This window comes from Odocoileus virginianus, chromosome 33 (assembly GCF_023699985.2).
Source record: "Odocoileus virginianus isolate 20LAN1187 ecotype Illinois chromosome 33, Ovbor_1.2, whole genome shotgun sequence".
NCBI classification, from domain to species: domain Eukaryota; kingdom Metazoa; phylum Chordata; class Mammalia; order Artiodactyla; family Cervidae; genus Odocoileus; species Odocoileus virginianus.
In genome coordinates, this window is record NC_069706.1 from 10,963,171 (window position 1) to 10,983,170 (window position 20,000).

The 20,000-nt window shown below is 43.4% G+C and overlaps 1 protein-coding gene across 2 annotated transcripts in view; it reads right to left on the minus strand.

Annotated features, from left to right (window-relative positions):
* Positions 1-15,697: 15,697 nt before the first annotated feature.
* Positions 15,698-20,000, minus strand: part of CPPED1 (calcineurin like phosphoesterase domain containing 1) — a 127,567-nt gene continuing 123,264 nt past the window's right edge. For both annotated transcript variants that reach the window (XM_020889409.2, XM_020889405.2), the window contains one exon: positions 15,698-16,179. In XM_020889409.2, coding sequence (XP_020745068.2) covers positions 15,950-16,179 — 230 coding nt within the window. In that variant the 3' untranslated portion in view covers positions 15,698-15,949. The remainder of the gene's footprint in view (positions 16,180-20,000) is intronic.

The following is a 20,000-nucleotide window of genomic DNA, read 5'->3' on the forward strand; positions in this document are numbered from 1 at the left end:
TTCATGACAATAAATGGTACCCAGGGCACACTGCTATATTTAAAATGGATAACCAACAGGGATCTGTTGTGCAGCACAGGGAACTGTGCTCAATGTTATGTGGTAGCCTGGAAGGGAGGGGAGTTTTGGGGAGAGTGTGTTATGTGTATATGTATGGCTGAGTCCCTTCACTGCTCACCTGAAACTATCACAGTATCCTTGCCTGGAGAATCCCATGGACAGAGGAGCCTGGCGGGCTACAGTCCATGGGGTCGCAAAGAATCAGACATCACTGAGCATGCACGCACATCATAACATTGTTCATCAGCTATACTCCAATACAAGATAAAAAGTTTAAAATAAATAAATGGTACCTGGGGGCACAATGATTGCCTTGGTGGTTTGAGCTGAATTTCTGACACTTAGCAAAACTCACCCCAAAGTAGACAACTGGCTTTTGAGCCCTTGAGGAGCCCACGCTGAGAGGAGACCTATGAGATGTGCGGGACAGAGAGGCAGAGAAGAGTTTCTGATTTCTAGCTCTCTAGGATCTGCTGTTATCGCCGTCAGACAAACCCATCATGCACCGAAAGGGCGTCACAAATATCAGCCCTGTTGGGGGGGATGTTGCTGAACTGTCTACACAACATCAACAAACTTGTTTTCTTAAATCATAATGAGAGACTCTCCACAGGGCAGCTAGTTCATAAAGACGCTCCCTATGACACCGCTCCCTGCTCACAAACCATCCAGACGGGAAACTGCAACCAGCAGGGCAGAGGCTGCCACTAATTAGACATGACATCAGCACTCAGACTCCGCTGGCCAGTGATGTCGGGAGCAGCAAGTTAAGCTAATGAAACTTTCGTTTCATAGGCACCAGGAGCTGTGGCAACTCTGCAGGTAAGTGGGGTTGGCCCAGAAACTCCTGCTGGATATCTTTGGGGGGATGTATGATTTTACAGGGCTTCCCTGGTGTCTCAGTGGTAGAGATTCCACCTGCAATGCAGGAGACCCAGGTTCGATCCCTGGGTTGGGAAGATTCCCTGGAGGAGGGCATGGCAACCCACCCCAGTATTTTTGCCTGGAGAATCCCATGGACAGAGGAGACTGGCAGGCTACAGTCCATAGGGTTGCGAAGAGTCAGACACAACTGAGGCTACTTAGCACGAATGCGTGTGACTTTACTGCTAGAATTTGTTGGGAGGGAGAAAAATACTTAAATTGTATTAATTAAATGGATAAACTTGGTTGCATGTGTCAGAGGAGACAATTTTAGAATGGGAGTTGCTTTCCAGGCTATGACTCCAAGAGGAACAGAAGGACTTCCATGTCGGAGGATGGGCTGGGGTCCTACTTGGTGACATGTTACCCCCTGTGCAGCTGAGGGGGAATCTGCGTTGTTTACACCCCTTCTAGCGCAGGGGGCTGGAGACTTGCCCCCTGCCAGACCCTAGGAAGATCACTTTGAGTCTTGGTTCAGTGTGGAGGTCATGGGTTCTGGAACCACACTGCTGGATTTTGATTCCCAGCCCTGTCATTTATAAGCTGTGTGATCTTAGAAAGTTCCTCCATGCCTGAGTCTCCATTTCCTTATAAGTAAAATAGAGATAATAAAAGTACTTACCTTAGACTTCTCTGGTGGTTCAGTGGGTAAGAGTCCATCTGCCAATGCAGGGGACATGGGTTGGATCCCTGGTTCAGGAAGATTTCACATGCCGTGCAGCAAGTAACCCCATGAGCCACAACTACTGAGCCCATTTGCTGCAACTACTGAAGTCTATTCACTTACAGCCTGTGCATTGCAATGAAGAGTAGCCTCCATGCACCACAACTAGAGAAAGCTTGAGCAAAAAAGTAAGATCCAATGTAGCCAAAAATACATAAATAAGTCAATAAAAATTTTAAAAATATCAGTTTATCAGTCAACTTCTGAAAAAAAAAAGTACTTACCTGAGTAGGTAAGTTTCAGCATTCAGTGAGTTCAGGCGCATGGAGTGATTAGAAGAGTGACAGGTCATTTAGCTGACTTCCTCGGCTCCTTTTTCCTTTTGAACGTGAATTGTAAAAATGCCAACTGTGTGCATATGTGTCTGTGCTAAGTCACTTCAGTTGTGTCTGGCCCTTTGCGACCCTATGGACTATAGCCCTCCAGGCTTCTTTGTCCATGGGACTCTCCAGGCAAGAATACTGGGGTGGGTTGCCATGCCCTCCTCCAGGGGCTGGCTGTTCCCGACCCAGGGTTCAAACTCGGGTCTTTTAGAGTCTGCCTTCCCTCTAACCCCCTCTGCTGCACCCCTTCTTGCGTATGTTGTAACGATCACCAGTGATGTTACTCTGGGAAGTCAGGAATATAGATATATTTTATAAGGAGCCAACCTAGGGGGCTCAACACAGGAGGGATCGGGGGCGGTATGGGCCTTCATGATACACTACTGGGCTTTATGTGGGGGTGGAGGTGGGGAGTCCAACTGTGATGTTTGATGGTTTGCATCCTTATCCTCTACATGTGTATATTCTGCATCTAATATGTTAACACATTAAAGAATAAGCTCATTTCAACTTTACAGGGAAGGTACTATATTGTACCCATTTTAAAGATCAAGAAACAAAGTCCCGCCAAAAGGACCTTACCTGCCTAAGGCCACAGAGTTACTGAGTGAGTCACAGAGGCAGGATTCTAGCCCAAATGGGCTGATTCTGTCCCATCAACATGTTTTCCTTCTTGGCCTGGAAAGACATACTGGAGGGAGGGAGATGGGCTGGGAGGCTGCGGCAATGGTTCAGTGACCCAGATGGAAGCCACAGCTACACGGGTGCCACTTGCTGAGTGCCCACTGTGCCTGGCACAAGGTTAAGTGCTCAATATGCATTGCTTAGCTTATTCCTCTCCAAGGTACCCTTATCATGCTACAGATAAGGCTGTGAAAGTCTGCAGGGGCTAAAAACACACAATGTCGGGCAGCCACTAGTGACCAGATGGTATCTGGGTCCACAGTCTGCATTGGGGGCTGTCACTACTGCGGCCCTGGGGGTCACTGCGGTGTTGGGGGTGGTGAGAGATTGGACATGGGGCAGTGGGAGAGGGAGGAGCTGGTTTCTGATTCTCGGCAGATGGTAGGGAGTTGTTGGAACTTGTCAAGGCAGGAAACAACAGAAGAGGAAGTGGTTTGACAAAGGAGTTGAGTTCTAGAGATGTCGTTCTTGAGTCTTCTCTGGGCCACTGCTAAGGGTCTGGTTGACACTTGGAGGCTGTGACTCATGGGCTTAGAAGGTCATCGCATTTTAAAAATGGTTTATGTGGGCACTGTCATCACAAAAGTGACAACTGATGCTTCCTAAGACAGAAAGGGGCAGAGTGGGCTGTACAGAATTCAGGGAACATCAATGTTTAGATTGTCTCACTGCTTCCCACCAGTGGCCAACAAGAGGCCGTCCTGCCCCCAGGGGCTCATCATCTTTCCTGACAGACACTGGAGCCCAGGGAAGTGCAGGCCTACATGGTGAGAACAGGACAGTGTCACTGACAAGGCCCTGCAGGAAATCCGTGAAGGTGAAAATAGGTGGTTTGGGGACACAATGTTCCAGTTTGAGAGTTTCCACAAGAAGCAAATCCAGAGATTTTTTTCAAAGACATTGTAAGAGGTGAAATGGATGAATTTCTCCATGAAAGCTTGAAGGAAGAGCTTCAGAGCTCAAAGAGAGACTTTGATAGACCTGGAAGTAAGCCACACCTTGAATGTGCCCTCCTTCAATGTCTTAAATATCATAGGGTCTATCTGGGGCAGAGATTCTATGAAAGTCAGATGGTTACCAGTCTATACAGATGGTGGCCTTTGCCTAACAAGACAGCCTTGTTAGGTGAACTGAGCATAAATCCAGAGAGGATAACCCCCTCACAATGAAGCACAAGCAGAGAGCAACTCTAAGAACGAATTCACAGGACACAGAATATGCCTGTCAATTAATCAATCAACCCCGGGCTCCTCCACTCCGAGCATCAACAACCTCTCCACCCTCCTCCCTCTTATCTCATGGCCAAGGCTGTGCTCTTCTTCAATGTCCCTGGCCCATATTGAGTTGTTTCCTTTCCCACTTCCACATTTTTACCCAACTTCTCTTGATTGCTGCTGCCTCTGTTAACACGCTCAACCCACACCTTCTCCACTTTGCCCTCAGACTACTCCCTTCCTGAGGTCCCTGGAAAAACTGGTCTTTGCTGATTCTCTTTCTTACTAGTCACCCTTTCAGCAACTTGTTGGGTGGTGTCCAGTTAGGTGAGCGTTCACAGTCACCGACTGTCCTGAACCCAAGCTCCCTGTATTTTTTTGTGATTGGTGCTGGCTATTGGGTTATATCACTGGTATTTCTGGTTCCGGCCACAGGGATGACTGCAGAATGTTTCCCAATGACTGCCTCTGGGCAGTAAAGACCCATACCACCAGCTCTGTCTTCCTGGTTTTGAACATGGTTCTATCAGGATGTGATGGTCGGAACTGTGCAGCCATCTTGTCAGTAGGAGTCATGGAGTCCTCAGCACAGAAACCTTACATGCTGAGCTGCTGGAACATCTCAGAGCCACCGACGTCAGGACTCAGGACTGATGTTGTACGAAAGACATGTGCCCCTACTTGTAAAGTCACTTCTGATATGGTATTGTCACCATCAGCTAGAAGCATTCCAATTGATGGAGCGTGTGCACTTCTACAGATGAGGAAACTAAGGGGCAGGGAACAGGGGCAGACAACACACAGCCATGGCCCAACCTGAGGGCCTGGGTGCAAACCTGGGTCTGACTTTGGAGGCACGGCAGTTCTGGAAACAGCACATCACAGGATTGAATGCCTCCCTGGCAAACACTGAACACTGCTCCCTCCTAAGCTGGAGTAAGTCCTTCTCTTCTAAAATTATTTCTGAACAACTTTACTGAGATACACTTTATGTAAAATGAACTGTTAAGCTGCACATATTTAAAATATTTAATTCAATGAGGTTTGGCAGATTACACATGTGTGAAAGAACCGCACAGATACAGAACACACTTTCCTCACCCCGAGTCTCTTTGCACCCCCTTTTCAAGCCATTCTTGCCTCCGCCCCGTTCCCTAGCAACTACTGACCTGTTTCCTGTCACCATAGATTAGTTTGTATTTTCTAGACTTTTATGCAAATGGAACAGACTTAAATGGACAGGAAAAAATGTGACTTGTTTCACTCAGCAAGATATCTTTGCGACTCATCTTTTTAAGGCTGAATAGTACCCCATCATAGGAATATACCACATTTTGCTCATTCATTCAGTTATTGATGGGCATTCAGGCTGTTTCTAGTTTTAGTTATTATTACAAATAAGGTACTACACACAAATTTTGGGGTGGAAGTGTGTCTACAACTTTCTTAGGTAACTATTAGGTTGGTGCAAAAGTAATTGTGGTTTTGTATTGTTGAATTTGCTGCTTGATATTGGAATATATTCTTAAATAAATGTGGTTATGTTATACATCATTTTAATGTGGATTTCTCACTTTGTGTTTTTTTTGACAATGACATTACTTGTTGTTTATTTTAATTTATTTTAGACTATATAAATGATGTTAGACAAAAAGCAAATTCAAGTGACTTTTATTCAAGTTCAAAATGGGTTGTAAAGCAGCAGAGACAACTCGCAACATCAACAACACATTTGGCCCAGAAACTGCTAATGAATGTACAGTGCAATGGTGTTTCAAGAAGTTTTGCAAAGGAGACAAGAGCCTTGAAGATAAGAAGCATGGTGGTCAGCCATCGGAATTTGACAATGACCAACTGAGAGCCATCATCGAAGCTGATCCTCTTATAAATACACAAGAAGTTGCAGAAGAACTCAACATCAACCATTCTATAGTTGTTAGGCATTTGAAGAAAACTGGAACGGTGAAAAAGCTCAATTAAGTGGGTGCCTCATGAGCTGACCACAAATTAAAAAAAAAATCATTTTGAAGTGTTGCTGTCTCCTATTCTATGCAACAACAATGAATCACTTTTCAATCGGATTGCGATGTGCGACAAAAGCAGATTTTATATGACAACCAGTGAGGGCCATCTCAGTGGCTGCACTGAGAGAGGCTCCAAAGCACTTCTGAGAGCCAAACTTGAACCAGAAGGTCATGCTCACTGTCTTGTGGCCTGTTGTCCTGCTGATCCACTATAGCTTTCTGAATGCCAGCTAAACCACTACATAAAAGTATGCTTAGCAAATCGATGAGATGCACCAAAAACCGCAACACCTGCAGCCAGCATTGATCAACAGAATGGGCCCAATTCTTTCCCATGATAATGCCTGACCACAGGTCACACAACCCACACTTCAAAAGTTGAATGAATTTGGCTACAAAGTTTTGCCTCATCTGCCATATTCACCTGACCTCTCACCAACTGATCACCACTTCTTCAAGCATCTCAACATCTCCGTTTGCAGGGAAAACACTTTCACAACCAGCAGGAGGCAAAAAGTGCTAAGGTTTGTCGAATCCCAAAGCATGGGTTGTTATGCTATGGGGACAAACAAACTTATTTCTCATTGGCAAAAAATGCGTTGATTGTAATGGTTCCTATTTTGATTAATAAAGATATGCTTCAGCCTAGTTATAATGTTTAAAATTCGTGGTCTGAAACTTCCATTACTTTTTCATCAACCTAATACTTAGGAATAAAACTGCTGTGTCATATGGGGGACTTTCATTTTTTAAGAAATTGTACAGGATTGTATAATCCTAACATGCTTGTACAGGATTTTTCCTTATTCACTGCTCACAGAACACTTCTGGTACTTCTGCTCAACAGATATTAGGGTTTTTTTTCCCCCCTCCCCACATGAAGCAATTCTGCAAAACGCACTGGGTGTACTACAATGTAACTCAACTCTGACATTATCTACCTAGATACCAGGTCAGATTCCAAAGGTTAAGGTTCAGTGCCACAAGACTGCCTCACCTGCACTTCAGATGCAAGTCCAGGTCCTTCTGTGCTTCTGATGGATCAGCTCTAAAGTGGAGGTTCCCACAATGCCCTTGTTGGGTTAAATGAAACTTGCTATAGACCTCGTAGAACTCAGGGGAACATTTCACTTACTAGATCACTGGCTTATTATAAAAGGATATAACTCAGGAACAGCCGGAGGAAGAAATGCACAGGGCAAGGTGTGTGGGAAGGGGCACAGAGCTTCCGTGCACCCTCAGGTGAGGCACTTCCAGCACCATCACCCATCCTCTGGGTTTTCATGGAAACTGCTACCTGGCACCCTTGCTTAAAACATCGCTTGTGGTGGTAGATGGCGGTTTAGTCGCTAAGTCATGTTCCCCTCTTTGTGACCCTGTGGACTGTAGCCCACCAGGCTCCTCTATCTGTAGGATTTTCCAGGCAAGAACACTGAAGTGGGTTGCCAATTCTTTCTCCAGGGGCTCTTCCTGACCCAGGGATTAAACCCAGGTCTCTAGCATTACAGGCAGATTCTTTGCTGTCTGAGACTCAGGGAAGCACCAAAACATCACTTGCTGGTGATTAATTCAGTCTCCAGCCTCCTGGCCCTCCCCTGAGGATGGGTCTGAAGGTTCCCACCTTCTAATCTGGTTTCCTGGGTAACCAGTCCCAATCTATCAGTTTCTAAAAGTTGCCTCATTAACATAGACAGTTCAGTTTAGTCACTCAGTTGTGTCCAACTCTTTGCAACTCCATGGACTGCAGCATGCCAGGCTTCCCTGTCCATCACCAACTCCCAGAGCTTGTTCAAACTCATGTCCCTTGAGTTGGTGATGCCATCCAACCATCTCATCCTCTGTCATCTCCTTCTTCTCCTGCCTTCAATCTTTGCCAGCATCAGGGTCTTTTCCATTGAGTCGAATCAGGTGGCCAAAGTATTGGAGTTTCAGCTTTAGCATCAGTGCTTCCAATCAGACTGATTTCCTTTAGGAAGGACTGGTTGGATCTCCGTGCTGTCCAAGGGACTCTCAAGAGTCTTCTCCAACACCACAGTTCAAAAGCATCAATTCTTTGGCACTCAGCTATCTTTATAGTCCAACTCTCACATCCATACATGACTACTGAAAAAACCATAGCTTTGACTAGATGGACCTTTGTCGGCAAAGTAATATCTCTGCTTTTTAATATGTTGTCTAGGTTGGTCACAGCTTTTCTTCCAAGGAGCAAGCGTCTTTTAATTTCATGGCTGCACTCACCACCTGCAGTGATTTTGGAGCCCTCCAAAATAAAGTCTCTCACTGTTTTCATTGTTTCCCCACCTATTTGCCATAAAGTGATGGGACTGGATGCTATGATCTTCCTTTTCTGAATGTTGAGTTTTAAGCCAAGTTTTTCACTTTCCTCTTTCACTTTCATCAAGGAATCCTTATCTCTCAGCATTTAAGAAATTCCAAGGGTTTTGGGAACTTTGCTTGGGACAGGGATGAAGACCAAAAATATATTTCTTATTATGAATCACAGTATCACAGAGTTGTACCAAAGTCTCACTAACATTTGGTATTGTCAACCTTTTGCCCTTTTAGCAATTTTACTTAGTGACAGATAGCATTGCACTGTAGTTTTAATCTGTACTTCCATGTGGGCTGTGATGGTGAGCATCTTTCATGTGTTTGTTAGCCATTCATATATTTTAAGTCTGTTAAAATATTTCATCCATCTTTTTTAGTAACCTTTTTAAAATTGAGTTGTTAAGAGTTCCTTACATATTCTGGATACAACTGTGCTGCAAATATATCGTTCCAGTATGTAGCTTGCCTTCTGATTTGTTAGTGATGTCTTTTGAACAGCAGAATCTTTTTAAAGTTCAATTTGGTGATATTTTGTATTTGCTGAGAGTTTGGAATTTGTAAACGTCTATCTTTTACCAAATATGGGAAGTTGCTGGCTTTAGAGTCTTCAAATATATTTTTTGCTCCATGAGTCCCCTTTTGGGGACTCATATTACTTACAAGTCTCAGATGCTGGGAAAGACTGAGGGCAGAAGGAGAAGAGGGCATCAGAGGATGAAATGGCTGCATGGCATCACCAATGCAATGGACATGAACTTGAGCAAACTTTGGGAGACAGTGAGGGACAGAGAGGCCTGGCATGCTGCAGTGCATGGGGTTGCAAAGAGTTGGACACGACTGGGCAACCGAACAATAACAACATTGCCTGTATGGGGGCTTTCCTGGTGGCTCAGATGATAAAGAATCTGCTATATTTGCTTCCCTGGTGGCACAGAGGTAAAGAATCTGCTTGCCAATGTAGGAAACACAGGTTCAATCCTTGGGTTGGGAAGATCCCCTGGAGAAGGAAATGGCAACCCACTCCAGTATTCTTGTCTGGAAGATTTCATGGACAGAAGAGCCTGGCAGGCTGCAGTTCATGGGGTCACAGAGAGTTGGACACAATTGAGCACACACACATTTTACCTGTGTATTAGACCTTTTGACATTGTCCCAGAGGCCCCTGAGGCTTTTTTTCCAATCTTTTTTAAATCTTTGTCTTTATTTTATTCAATATTTATTTATTTATTTAGCTGCGCTGGGTCTTAGTTGTGGTACGAAGGATCTAGTTTCCTACACAAGGATAGAACCTGGTTGCCCTGCATTGGAAGCATGGAGTGAGTCTTATCGACTGAACCACCAGGCAAGTTCCTTATTTAAGCTAGGTGATTTCTATTCACCTATCTTCATGTTCATCCATTCCATTCTGAGATTAAGCCCATTCAGGACATTTTAAGATTTCAGATATTGTTTTTTGATTCAGAAATTTCCATTTGATTATTTTGATACATTCTATTTCTCAGGTGAGATGTCCTTTATACCAGTTCATTACAAGCATATCTTTTACTTCTCTGAGCATTGTTTTCATAGCTGCTTTATTGCCCTAGTGTGATAATTCCAACATTTGGGATTGACTACCTTTTCCTTTGAGAGTGACTCACATTTTCTTGTTGTTTTTGTTTGTTTTTTTGTACATCAAGTGATTTGGATTGCATCCTGGGAACTGTGCATGTTAAACTGTGGAGACTTGGGATTCTGTTATATTCCTCTGAAGAAGGTTGAGGCTTTTGCTTTAGCCGGCTGTTAACTTGATTAGACTCAAATGGTAAGTTTTCTGTTGCCTGCTCTTAGCAGCAGTTCAATTCTTCAAGTTTCTGCTGCTCAGTCTGTACAGTTCATATATTCTTAGAGTTAAGCCAGAGATTTGCATGAAGTTCACTTGGAAAATCAGGAGATTACCATCCCCAGCTGTCTGGGATTCTTCACTCGGCAGTGACCTGGGCTTTGTCCCTGGCTCCTCTGGTCAAATAGATGGTAGGTTTGGGAGAAACCTTCATCCATCTCAGCTGACTGCTCTACAACTGCGGTTAACCCTCAGGGCAAAGTGAACGGGGGAGAGGGAAAGTTCTGAGCTCCCTGTTTCTGTTCCCTCTCCAAATGACCAAGTAGGATTTTTAAGTTTATAGTTATCTGCAGAAGGACTGGTCTGTGGGAATTAAACTACTCAGCTCTGAGTAAAGCCCATTCCTTTCTCTATTTCTTCAGTGTGCACCAGTCTGAACTTTAAGAGAAAAAAAAAAAAAAAAAGAATTCCTCTTCACCCCTTCTGTGACTTCCATCTGTCTTTTCTTGTGCTGAAACAAAGATGTTCCCTAAAGGTCTATTTTAAGGTTCTGACCTTAAGGCTCTTCCAGGACTGCTAAATTTTCTCAGGAATTTCATTCATTCACATAACCTTTCTTTCTGGGAAGCACTTCCAAGATGCGTTTTTCACTTCTTTTGAGTCCCTCACTTGGATTTTCAGCCCTCTCTTTTCCCATATAACCTTTGGTCTAGAGTCAGTCCCTTCTCTGGGCTCACCTGCTTTGGTTACCAGTACAGTATTTGTTCAGTAAGCAGGACTTACAGTTACTAAGTCAGGAACACATCCCTTTTAACTCCCAATTTCTTCACTTTGAGTGGAGAACCAAAGATAACACTGATATTATTCACTGACTTGTCGTTGACAATACCTAACTCTAAGGACAATCCCAAAAGAACTACCACAAGGCTTGGGAATATGGCCTCTTTTCCTTCCCCCCCTCCCTGTATTGAGTGCTGATGTATTATGTTAATACATTACAATATTGATGTCATCACCAGTATTGCTATACATCGTATTCCACCTTCATTGCCAAGTCCTTATTGAGCAGCTGCTCTGTCCCAGGCAGGGTTCTAAGCATTGGCAAGAGTGGCCAATGAGACAGACACGGCCCTTCCTGCTGTGGAGCTTGCATTCTGGGTGGGGGTGAGTGGTACACATCCAGATCACGGAAAAACAAGCAAAGTCCTTAGTGATACGCTATGAAGGAAATAAATGAGTGGGGGAGGCGATGCCTGTGGGGGGTGAGGAGCATTACGACAGACAGGTGGGGAAAGAAGGCCATTCTGAGGACGTCTGACCTGAAGCCCCAAAGGACAGGAAGCCACTTCCCATCAGAGACAGCAAGTGCACGGGGCAGTGGGACTGTCAGCAAGAGCGAGGGGGCGGAGCCCAGGCCAAGGGGGCGGAGCCCAGACTGAGATGCGGGGGGGGGGGGGGCAGAGTGGGTGGGGCCTGGGAAGTCACAGGAAGCAGTCTGAACTTAGTTCTAAACCAGATGCAAAGCCCCTTTAAGGAAGAAAATTACTTTTTAAAGACAAATATCAGAACAGAAAGTAAAAGGTAATTTTTGAATATTCACATTTAATGAAATTTATTTACAGAGTTTTTTTTTTTTAAACTTCTATAGTTCCTTTGGGTTTTATCTAAAGAAAAAAGCCAATCTGAATATATATTTTTGTGTATGTATGTGTGTAGTCACTAATGAAAATCCACTGATGGAAAAAGAGAATTTAGTCACTAAAATGTTTTCTAGAAAGATGCTAGAGGTCATTTATTAATCTGAGAAAAAGATTCTTCATTTTGTGTGTATATAAATATACCTAAAGAGCTCCCCAATGGCATTAAGACAGTATTTTATGAAGTTATTAAAAAAAAATCAATATTACCTGTCAAGTACTCTCTCTGGCATGTGCAACCAAAACCGCTAAGGTTATCTGAACAAGAAATCCCTGGCGTCTATTACAGAGAGCTTTTAATAGAACTTGCTTTGACAATTTATTCCTAAATCTTCTTTTTTCCCCTTAGCTCAATACAGTATTGCCACTTAATTTCACGACTGCAAAAGGCTGTTTTAGACACTACTTGGGGAATAAGTATTAAGGGTTCAAGTAAATGCAAATGATGTTTTTGCTACCTTTTCTCAAAAGATTTCACATGAGAACAGACTGTAATATTAAATTGTATTATGTACATATAGATTTATAACTCAGTCTGTTTTTCAGGCACATAAGGTAAATGGGGACTTCCCACGTGGGTGAGGGGTAAAGAATCTGCCTGCCAATGCAGGATATGCCAGGAAGTGGGTTTGATTCCTGGGTCAGGAAGATCCCCTGGAGAAGGAAATGGCAATCCACTCCAGTATTCTTGCCTGGAAAATCCCATGGACAGAGGAGCCCGGTGGACTGCAGTCCATGGGGTTACAAAGAGTCAGACACAACTGAGTGACTGAGCATGCACACAAGATAAATGGTCCTAGTTTTGTTTATTTTATAGTGCTATGAACATTGTTGTTGTTCAGTCACTCAGTTGTGTCTGACTCTTTGCAACCCCATGGACTGCAGCATGCCAGGCTTCTCTGTCCTTCACTGTGTATCCTTTTAAAAAATTTTTTAATGGAATATAGTTGATTTACAATGTTGTATTAGTTTCTGCCATACAGTAAAGTGAATCAGTTACACATATACATATGTCCATTCTTTTTTAGATTCTTTTCCCAGTCCTAGTTATTCAACTCAATTGACATTAATTTGACCAAACTCTGGGAGATAGTGAAGGACAGGAGAGCCTGGTGTGCTGCAGTCCATGGGGTCTTAAAGAGTCAGACACGACTTAGTGACTGAATCACAACAACAAGTTATTCAGGCTTAAAACTTGAGTCTATCAGGAACTATCTTGGAATACTGAAAATCAAGACATTATGAAATGTTCCACGAAATTTACCACATCCCCCCATCCCCACTCTGCCCTCCAACCTGAGGGGACACATGACTGAAGACTTGAGATGAACTTATTTATTGTAAAAAGCAAATATGGTTAAGATGATCATCTCTCCACCTGTGATCCACAAACCCATTCCTGAGTCTTGACAACCAGATTCTAGATCACTGTAAATATCCTTCTTCCTTTAGCAGTCCCTTATTTCTTTTCCAATTAAAATCATTAATTGAAGCAGGGAGCCCTGAGAGAGCAGCTGGCTTCCTACCTCCTGGGGCGGGAACCTGAACAAGGAAGGAAGCATCACCTGCTGAAGCATCTACTGGTGTGGCCAGAGCGATGTCCTGTGGCCCATTATGGTTCAGTTCAGCTTTTCCATTTCCTCCAGTGGAAATTCTCTGCCTGGAACAACCTGTTCCTTGGACAGGCTTTCGCCACCCTGAACCTGGTGTCAGAGAAGGGGCTTCTGGGCCCTGCTCAGGCTTTGCAAACCTTGGGATGAAGTCCCAGGGCCTCTGACTAACACTGAGTGCTGAATATTGATGCTGCTGCTGAATACTGACTACTGCCAAAAGCAGGTACAAACCCCTCACTTGTGAGAAGTGTTTCCCAGGAAAGAGGATAGCGTTGGGGAACACAGGCTCAGCAGCTGGACTGCTTACACTTCAATCCTGCCTTGCCCACTGTGACCTTGGCCAAGTGGCCCCACTACTCTGAGCCAAAGGACTTAAAACAGTACTTAGCACATAATCAACAATCAAAACCATGGCACTTATGATCATGGTGTGTTTTACTGTTTTATCATGGCACAAGGCGCTTTTTTAAAAATATCTCTTTTTAAAAGGAAAAGGAATCGTAAGTGAACACACTGGTAGTTATCAACTATTAGACTTATAATAATTTCCTAACTCCTTTCTGAACCTACCACCACTGGAAAATAATGCTACTTGCTTCCTTTAAAAAATGGTGAGGATTTCATAGGATTCCCTCCTCTTAGTATATTCTTGCTGTGTTTTGAGTCAATTACCTTATTAGGTTTCTGGAAAAGGAGATCTAGAAGTTTTATTTCCATTACTTTGAATTATTTCCATATTCTCTCCCAAACCCAAGTGCCACAGTCTAGAGTATTTCTTACAGATGACATGACAAGGTGTCTCCATTAGCCCTTGGTGACGAACTCTCCCCAATTGCCCCCAGGAACCCCGAATCTGCACCGACAATTCCAGTTCACAAGTTACGACATCCTAGACCTCAGAAATCAAGGCTTACTGGTTATACCTCTTCCTGAATTCCTCTTCTTGATTTCTTCTAGACACATCTGTTGTGAAGAAAGGTGAACACAAGGCAAGAATGCAGCAGAACTCTTAAATAGGATCACACTAATTTTGAAAATTTTTAATTTTCTTGCCACATAACAATGAGCTATGGTGTGTCACTGATCTGGAGTATAATTAACTTCTTGTCTTTTGTTCCTTATGAATTTACATATCCAATTATCTTTCTCTTTAATTTCTCATGGTTTTGCTACATTGACTAAAACTTTTCAATAAGAAAGTCATTTAATTTAATGGACTTTGCAGTTCATTTGTAACCAGTTGTTTTTTTTTTTTTTTTTTTTCTTTTTTAGGATGACTGAATGCTACTGCGTAACGCTGTGGAGTTTTCCTGGCAGGATGGTGAGTACCCAGGTTCCTGGTCCACCAGGACATCTGCTGAAAAAGATGTGGATGAACTAATGCAGTGGTCAGGAGCAGTGGAGAAGCAGTGAGGTAGATTAAACAAAGACAATGTTGATTTTAACCCATCCATGCTCCCTGATCAAGGCACCAGCAAGCGCATTTAATCAAAGTTGGTGCCAATTTAGATAACGTAGCCGAAAGCGCTGTTTTTGCCCCGGAGTAATTCATGCTTGGTTTCTGGGGAACTCTGCCTCAGTTCCCATGTCTTCTGTGAAAGCAGAGCTAAGGGTCTCATAAACGGAGGATGATTTCCATCACAGGAGAATGCCCACACGTGGAGGAGTTGTTGCAGCAATGAATGAGAGGGAATCAGGTGTGCCGCCCTTGACTGCAGAGATGGACCTTCAAGGGCTCGGTTCTAGTCTCTGGGATGAGGTTTTCAAATATGGACAATTTATGGCTTCCCAGGTGGTTCTTGCTTGGAAAATTCCATGGACAGGGGAGCTTGGAGGCTATGGTCCATGGGGTCGCAAAGAGACACGACTAAGCGACTGAGCACACATAGGTGCAAAGGTGACTCTTCTAGCTGCCAAGAAGGTAAACTCAACACTTGACCTGCATCACCTTCATCACTGGTCCCAGACTTTAACAGCAAATGTCAGTGGCTCAGCTTATTAAGATGAGTCTGCGGCTCTAGTAATGGGACATGGTGATTTGTTTTGTTAGGAAGGAAAGGAGATGACCTTCATTTTGCTTAACATTTTGGGAGTCCTGACCACAGTTTATTATAATCAGATGCAGTTTGCTCAAAGGATCATCAGAGATCACATTTGGATGTCAAGGTGTGACTGAAGTTGATAGGTAGACATTTACCAAAGGCTGCCAGAAACCATCTAATGAAGAGCAGAGGTGAGAAACACATCATTAAGAGAACGTATTTAATCACCCATGCAGGGATATTTTAATAACATCATTTATTCTTTCATTCTCAGGCTCCTCCCTCCTCTCTTTTAAAAAGGGAGGGCAGTTCCATTTGAGTATCATTTAGGGCAGGACCAGTCCTTTAAGCAGAAGGACATAAATTCACAAATCTGCCTGGAACACTTTTTTTTTTTTAATTTCAATAACGGGTTGTATGCAGCTACTGTTTCTAACAAAATGAAAAAAAAAACCAGTAGAAGTGAAAAGTAAATCAATCGTAATCGGCGATTAGTTTTCCTTCAACAGATCCATCAGATCGTCTTCTATCCCCTTCTCACTCAGCTCATCTAGGCTGTAGTACCGGTGGACGATTTTCTCAGCGGTGACCACCACGACTCGGAGCCCGTGGGCATCTTTGCCCAGCTGGCACCCGATGGCGGATGACACCACCATGTCGAGGTTCCGGTAGGTGCCCCCAGCGTTCCTGTGGTAGTGGCCGGAGAAGACAGCCTTGACACCTGCAGGGGAGGGAGAGAGCGTCAGGGGGCCGAGGATTTCCACCGAGATAACCGGGGGCTCCAAGGGTTTCTTCTGTGAACAGCAGCACGCTGTTAATGATAAATACATGTTATTATTCAGCATTATAGAATAAATATGAAGGTGGCACATGTGACATCTAGACTCTTTCCAAGGATGACTCAGTACATGATGCACTATTCACCCGTCTGTCTGCCTTGCACAGGCAATGCTAGGGAATGAGTAATGTGCAGTATGTACGCATGCTCAGCTGCATCCGACTCTTTATGACCCCGTGGACTGTAGCCTGCCAGGCCCCTCTGTCCAGCAAGGATACTGGAGTGGATTGCCATTTCCTACTCCAGGGGATCTTCCCGACTCAGGGATCGAACCTGTGTCTTTTGTGTCTCCTGCATTGGCAGGCGGATTCTTTACCACTGAGCCACCTGGGGAGCCCCAAGGAACAAGGAGAGAGAGGGTGATGAGGTGAATGACTCTGAGAGAGATGAAGGAAACCCTCTGAGGCCTACACACATAGCCACAGAAGGCAGAAGGTACATGTCCATGAAAAATAGCGTTTATGGAGCGCTAATCAAGACAGCACAGCAAGGTTAACATTCAATGCAGCTCTTCCTCTCCAAACTGACAGCCACGGTGGGTAAAATACAAAAAAAGAAACCAAAGGACAGAGGGAGCCTTCAAAACAAAAATAAATAGCTCTAGCGGCCAGAAAAAAAAGCAGAAAGACAGAGTAGTGAGTGGGAGCTGAGCTCTTATAATCGAGACTGAAAGCACTTTTTCTGAGATAAGGAAATAAAGGTTGGCTCCTGGCAGAAACAGGGGAGCCTCAATACCTCCACTTATGGACGGAGACTGAAGGAAAACTCTGCTGCCCTGGGTCAGGGCAGTGCTGGGCTGGTGTGGTTAACAAGCGCTCCAAAAAAAAAAAAAAAAAAAAAAAGAGGCTTGATTTGTAAAGAGTCAAACATGACTTAGCGACTGAACAACAACAAAATATACAGCGGAACTATGTGTGACTTTGTTCTGTATTTTCCATGTCTTTTGTAAATATGTCATCACACCTTCATAATTTTAGAAATAAGAAAAAATAGGCAAAGAAAAAAAAGAAAAAAAAATTGTGTCTCCCTTCCACCACCACACACACACTGGTAAGTGCTGAGTATGTTGAGTATTACCTTTGCTTCTTAATATAATTTATTTAACGATGAGTTCATATAACTGAATTGTAGTAATGGTTTTTAACAACCAACTCACATAGCTCCTTAACATTTAATCACTGGTGTTCCTGTGCTGGTAGGAGGTGCCTCCAGCCCAGCACCAGGTGAAGGCTGACTGCAACCCATGGGCCTAAGGAGGGAAGACAGACACGGGCTCAGGTCAAGGAGCCAAAACGTGTTTCCCCAGGTTGACTGTGGGACCAGGACTTTAAAGCAGTATTACAAAGCCTGGTCCCAGATGGATACTTTTGGGGTGGAAGTAACCAAAACCGCTGGACAGAGAGAAGTTAGTCAAGAGAAAAGTGAGGGAAAAATAAAACTCCAAAATGCTTCTTACTCAAATTGAACCTGAAATAAAAAATCCTACCAGCCATGAAAATCTCATGCTAAGTAACAAACTTTTCAATCAGGGACATGAATTCACGTCATGGGAAATCAATGACATCAACAAGTCTGGAAAATATTTAAAATAAATATTTGGCTCTCAAATATTCTCAATAAAGGACTAATATCTGTAAAATGGAACAAGATGTTATGAAACAAAATAGGCATGAATTGAATAAGAATAGTTGGTAATGAAAATTTAGAAATGGTGAACATAAAAGTTAAAGTTTTAAAACAAAACTCTCAATAAATTGGATAAGTTGTAGACTAGACACTAATCAGATAGGGTACCTGTGAGTGAAGAGGAAGAACTGAGAAGCTGAATCAGAAAACAACATAGAGACCCAGACTCAAGCAATACGAATGAGCAATTCACAGAACCCAAAGGATGGGTTAAGAGGTATCAATGAAGGCTTAAGAGGAAATGGAACAGAAGGAAGGAGGCGATAATAGTAAGAACAATTTGAAAAAATAATAGCCAGGAATTTTCCAGAAGGGAGGAACATATGGGTTTTCAAAAAAAACAGTACTAAGAAGGATATATAAAAATCAATTCACACTGACATATGTCATGGTAAAATTATGGAGCATCAAAAAGAAAAGTTTTCAAAAGACATCATGGCAAAAATATTATAAAGGAATGACAATTAGACAGGTAGCAGGCATCTCAATCATAAAAGAACCCGGGAGTGATACCTTCAAAATGCTTAGGGCAAGTAACTGTGAACTCCATTTTTTTACTTAGCTAAACCATCATTCAAATTTAAGGGCAAAATAGATACATGTTTGTACATATAAAGACTAAGAGTCCACCACTTCTCAAAAACATTACGATAAGTTAAGAAATGTCCAGAATGGGCATATCCATAGTGAAAGAAAGCTCACTAGAGGTTGCTGGAGGAAGAGGGGAAAGAAGGAATGGGGATGACTGCTAACAAGCACAGAGTTTCTTTGCAGAATGGTAAAAACGGTCTGGAATTAAGACAGTGGCAATGGTGGCACAATTCTGTGAATATATCAAGACCACTGAATTTTGTAGTAACTTTTACTGAATTTTTTGAGTTCCTTGGACAGCAAGGAGATCAAACTTGTCAATCCCAAAAGAAATCAACCCTGAATATTCACTGGAAGGACTGATGCTGAAGCTCCAATACTTTGGCCATCTGATGTGACGAGCTGATTCATTGGAAAAGACCCTGATGCTGGGAAGGATTGAGAGGAGAAGGAGAAGGGGGCGACAGAGGATGAGATGGTTGGATAGCATCACCGACTCAATGGACATGAATTTGAGCAAGCTCTGGGAGATGGTGAAGAACAGGGAAGCCTGGCGTGCAGACAGGGTCACAAAGATTCGGACATGACTTAGCGACTGAACAACAACATGATTGGGATTAAAACAGTAATTGACCTCTGTGATCATAATTATGGCATGAGAAAAACATCAGATAGCTCCCAGTAGACCCTTTAACTTCATGACTGCAGTCACCATCCATAGTGATTCTGGAGCCCAAGAAAAGAAAATCTGTCACTGCTTCCACTTTTCCCCCTTCTATTTGCCAGTAAATGCTCTATAAAATACCTGACCAGTACTTCTCAAAACTGTAAAGGTCATCAAAAACACGGAAAGTCTAAGGAATGGTCACAGTTAAGAGGCATCCACACCATGGAACCCTACTCAGCAATGAAAAGGAATCAACTACTGACAGATGCAATGTCTTGAATGGATATCAAGGAAATTTCACTGATCTAAAAAAAAGCCAACTCAAAAGGTTCCATACTGTATGATTCCATTTACCTAATTCTTTCTTTATTTGGCTATGCTGGGTCTTCATTGCAGCACATGGGCTCTTTAGCTGTGGCATGCAGGATCTAGCTCCCTGACCAGGGACTGAACCCAGGCCCCTTGCATTGGAAGGGCAGAGTCTTAGCCACCAGACCACCAGGGAAGTCCCCACTTCCATTACATTCTTAAGGTGGCAACATTACAGATATGGTTGCTAGGAGTTAGGGACAGGGGTGCCAGGGGGTTGGGTATGGGTGTGGCTACAGGTGGGATCCTCACGGTGAAGGGATTATTCTGCATTTGACAGTGATTCTGGAAAGCATGATGAAAACACGTCCAAATGGTGAGCCCTGCTCGTCAGTAGGTCTGGGAAACTTGGTAGAGAGCCCTGAAGACTACAGGTACTGTCCTGCAGTAG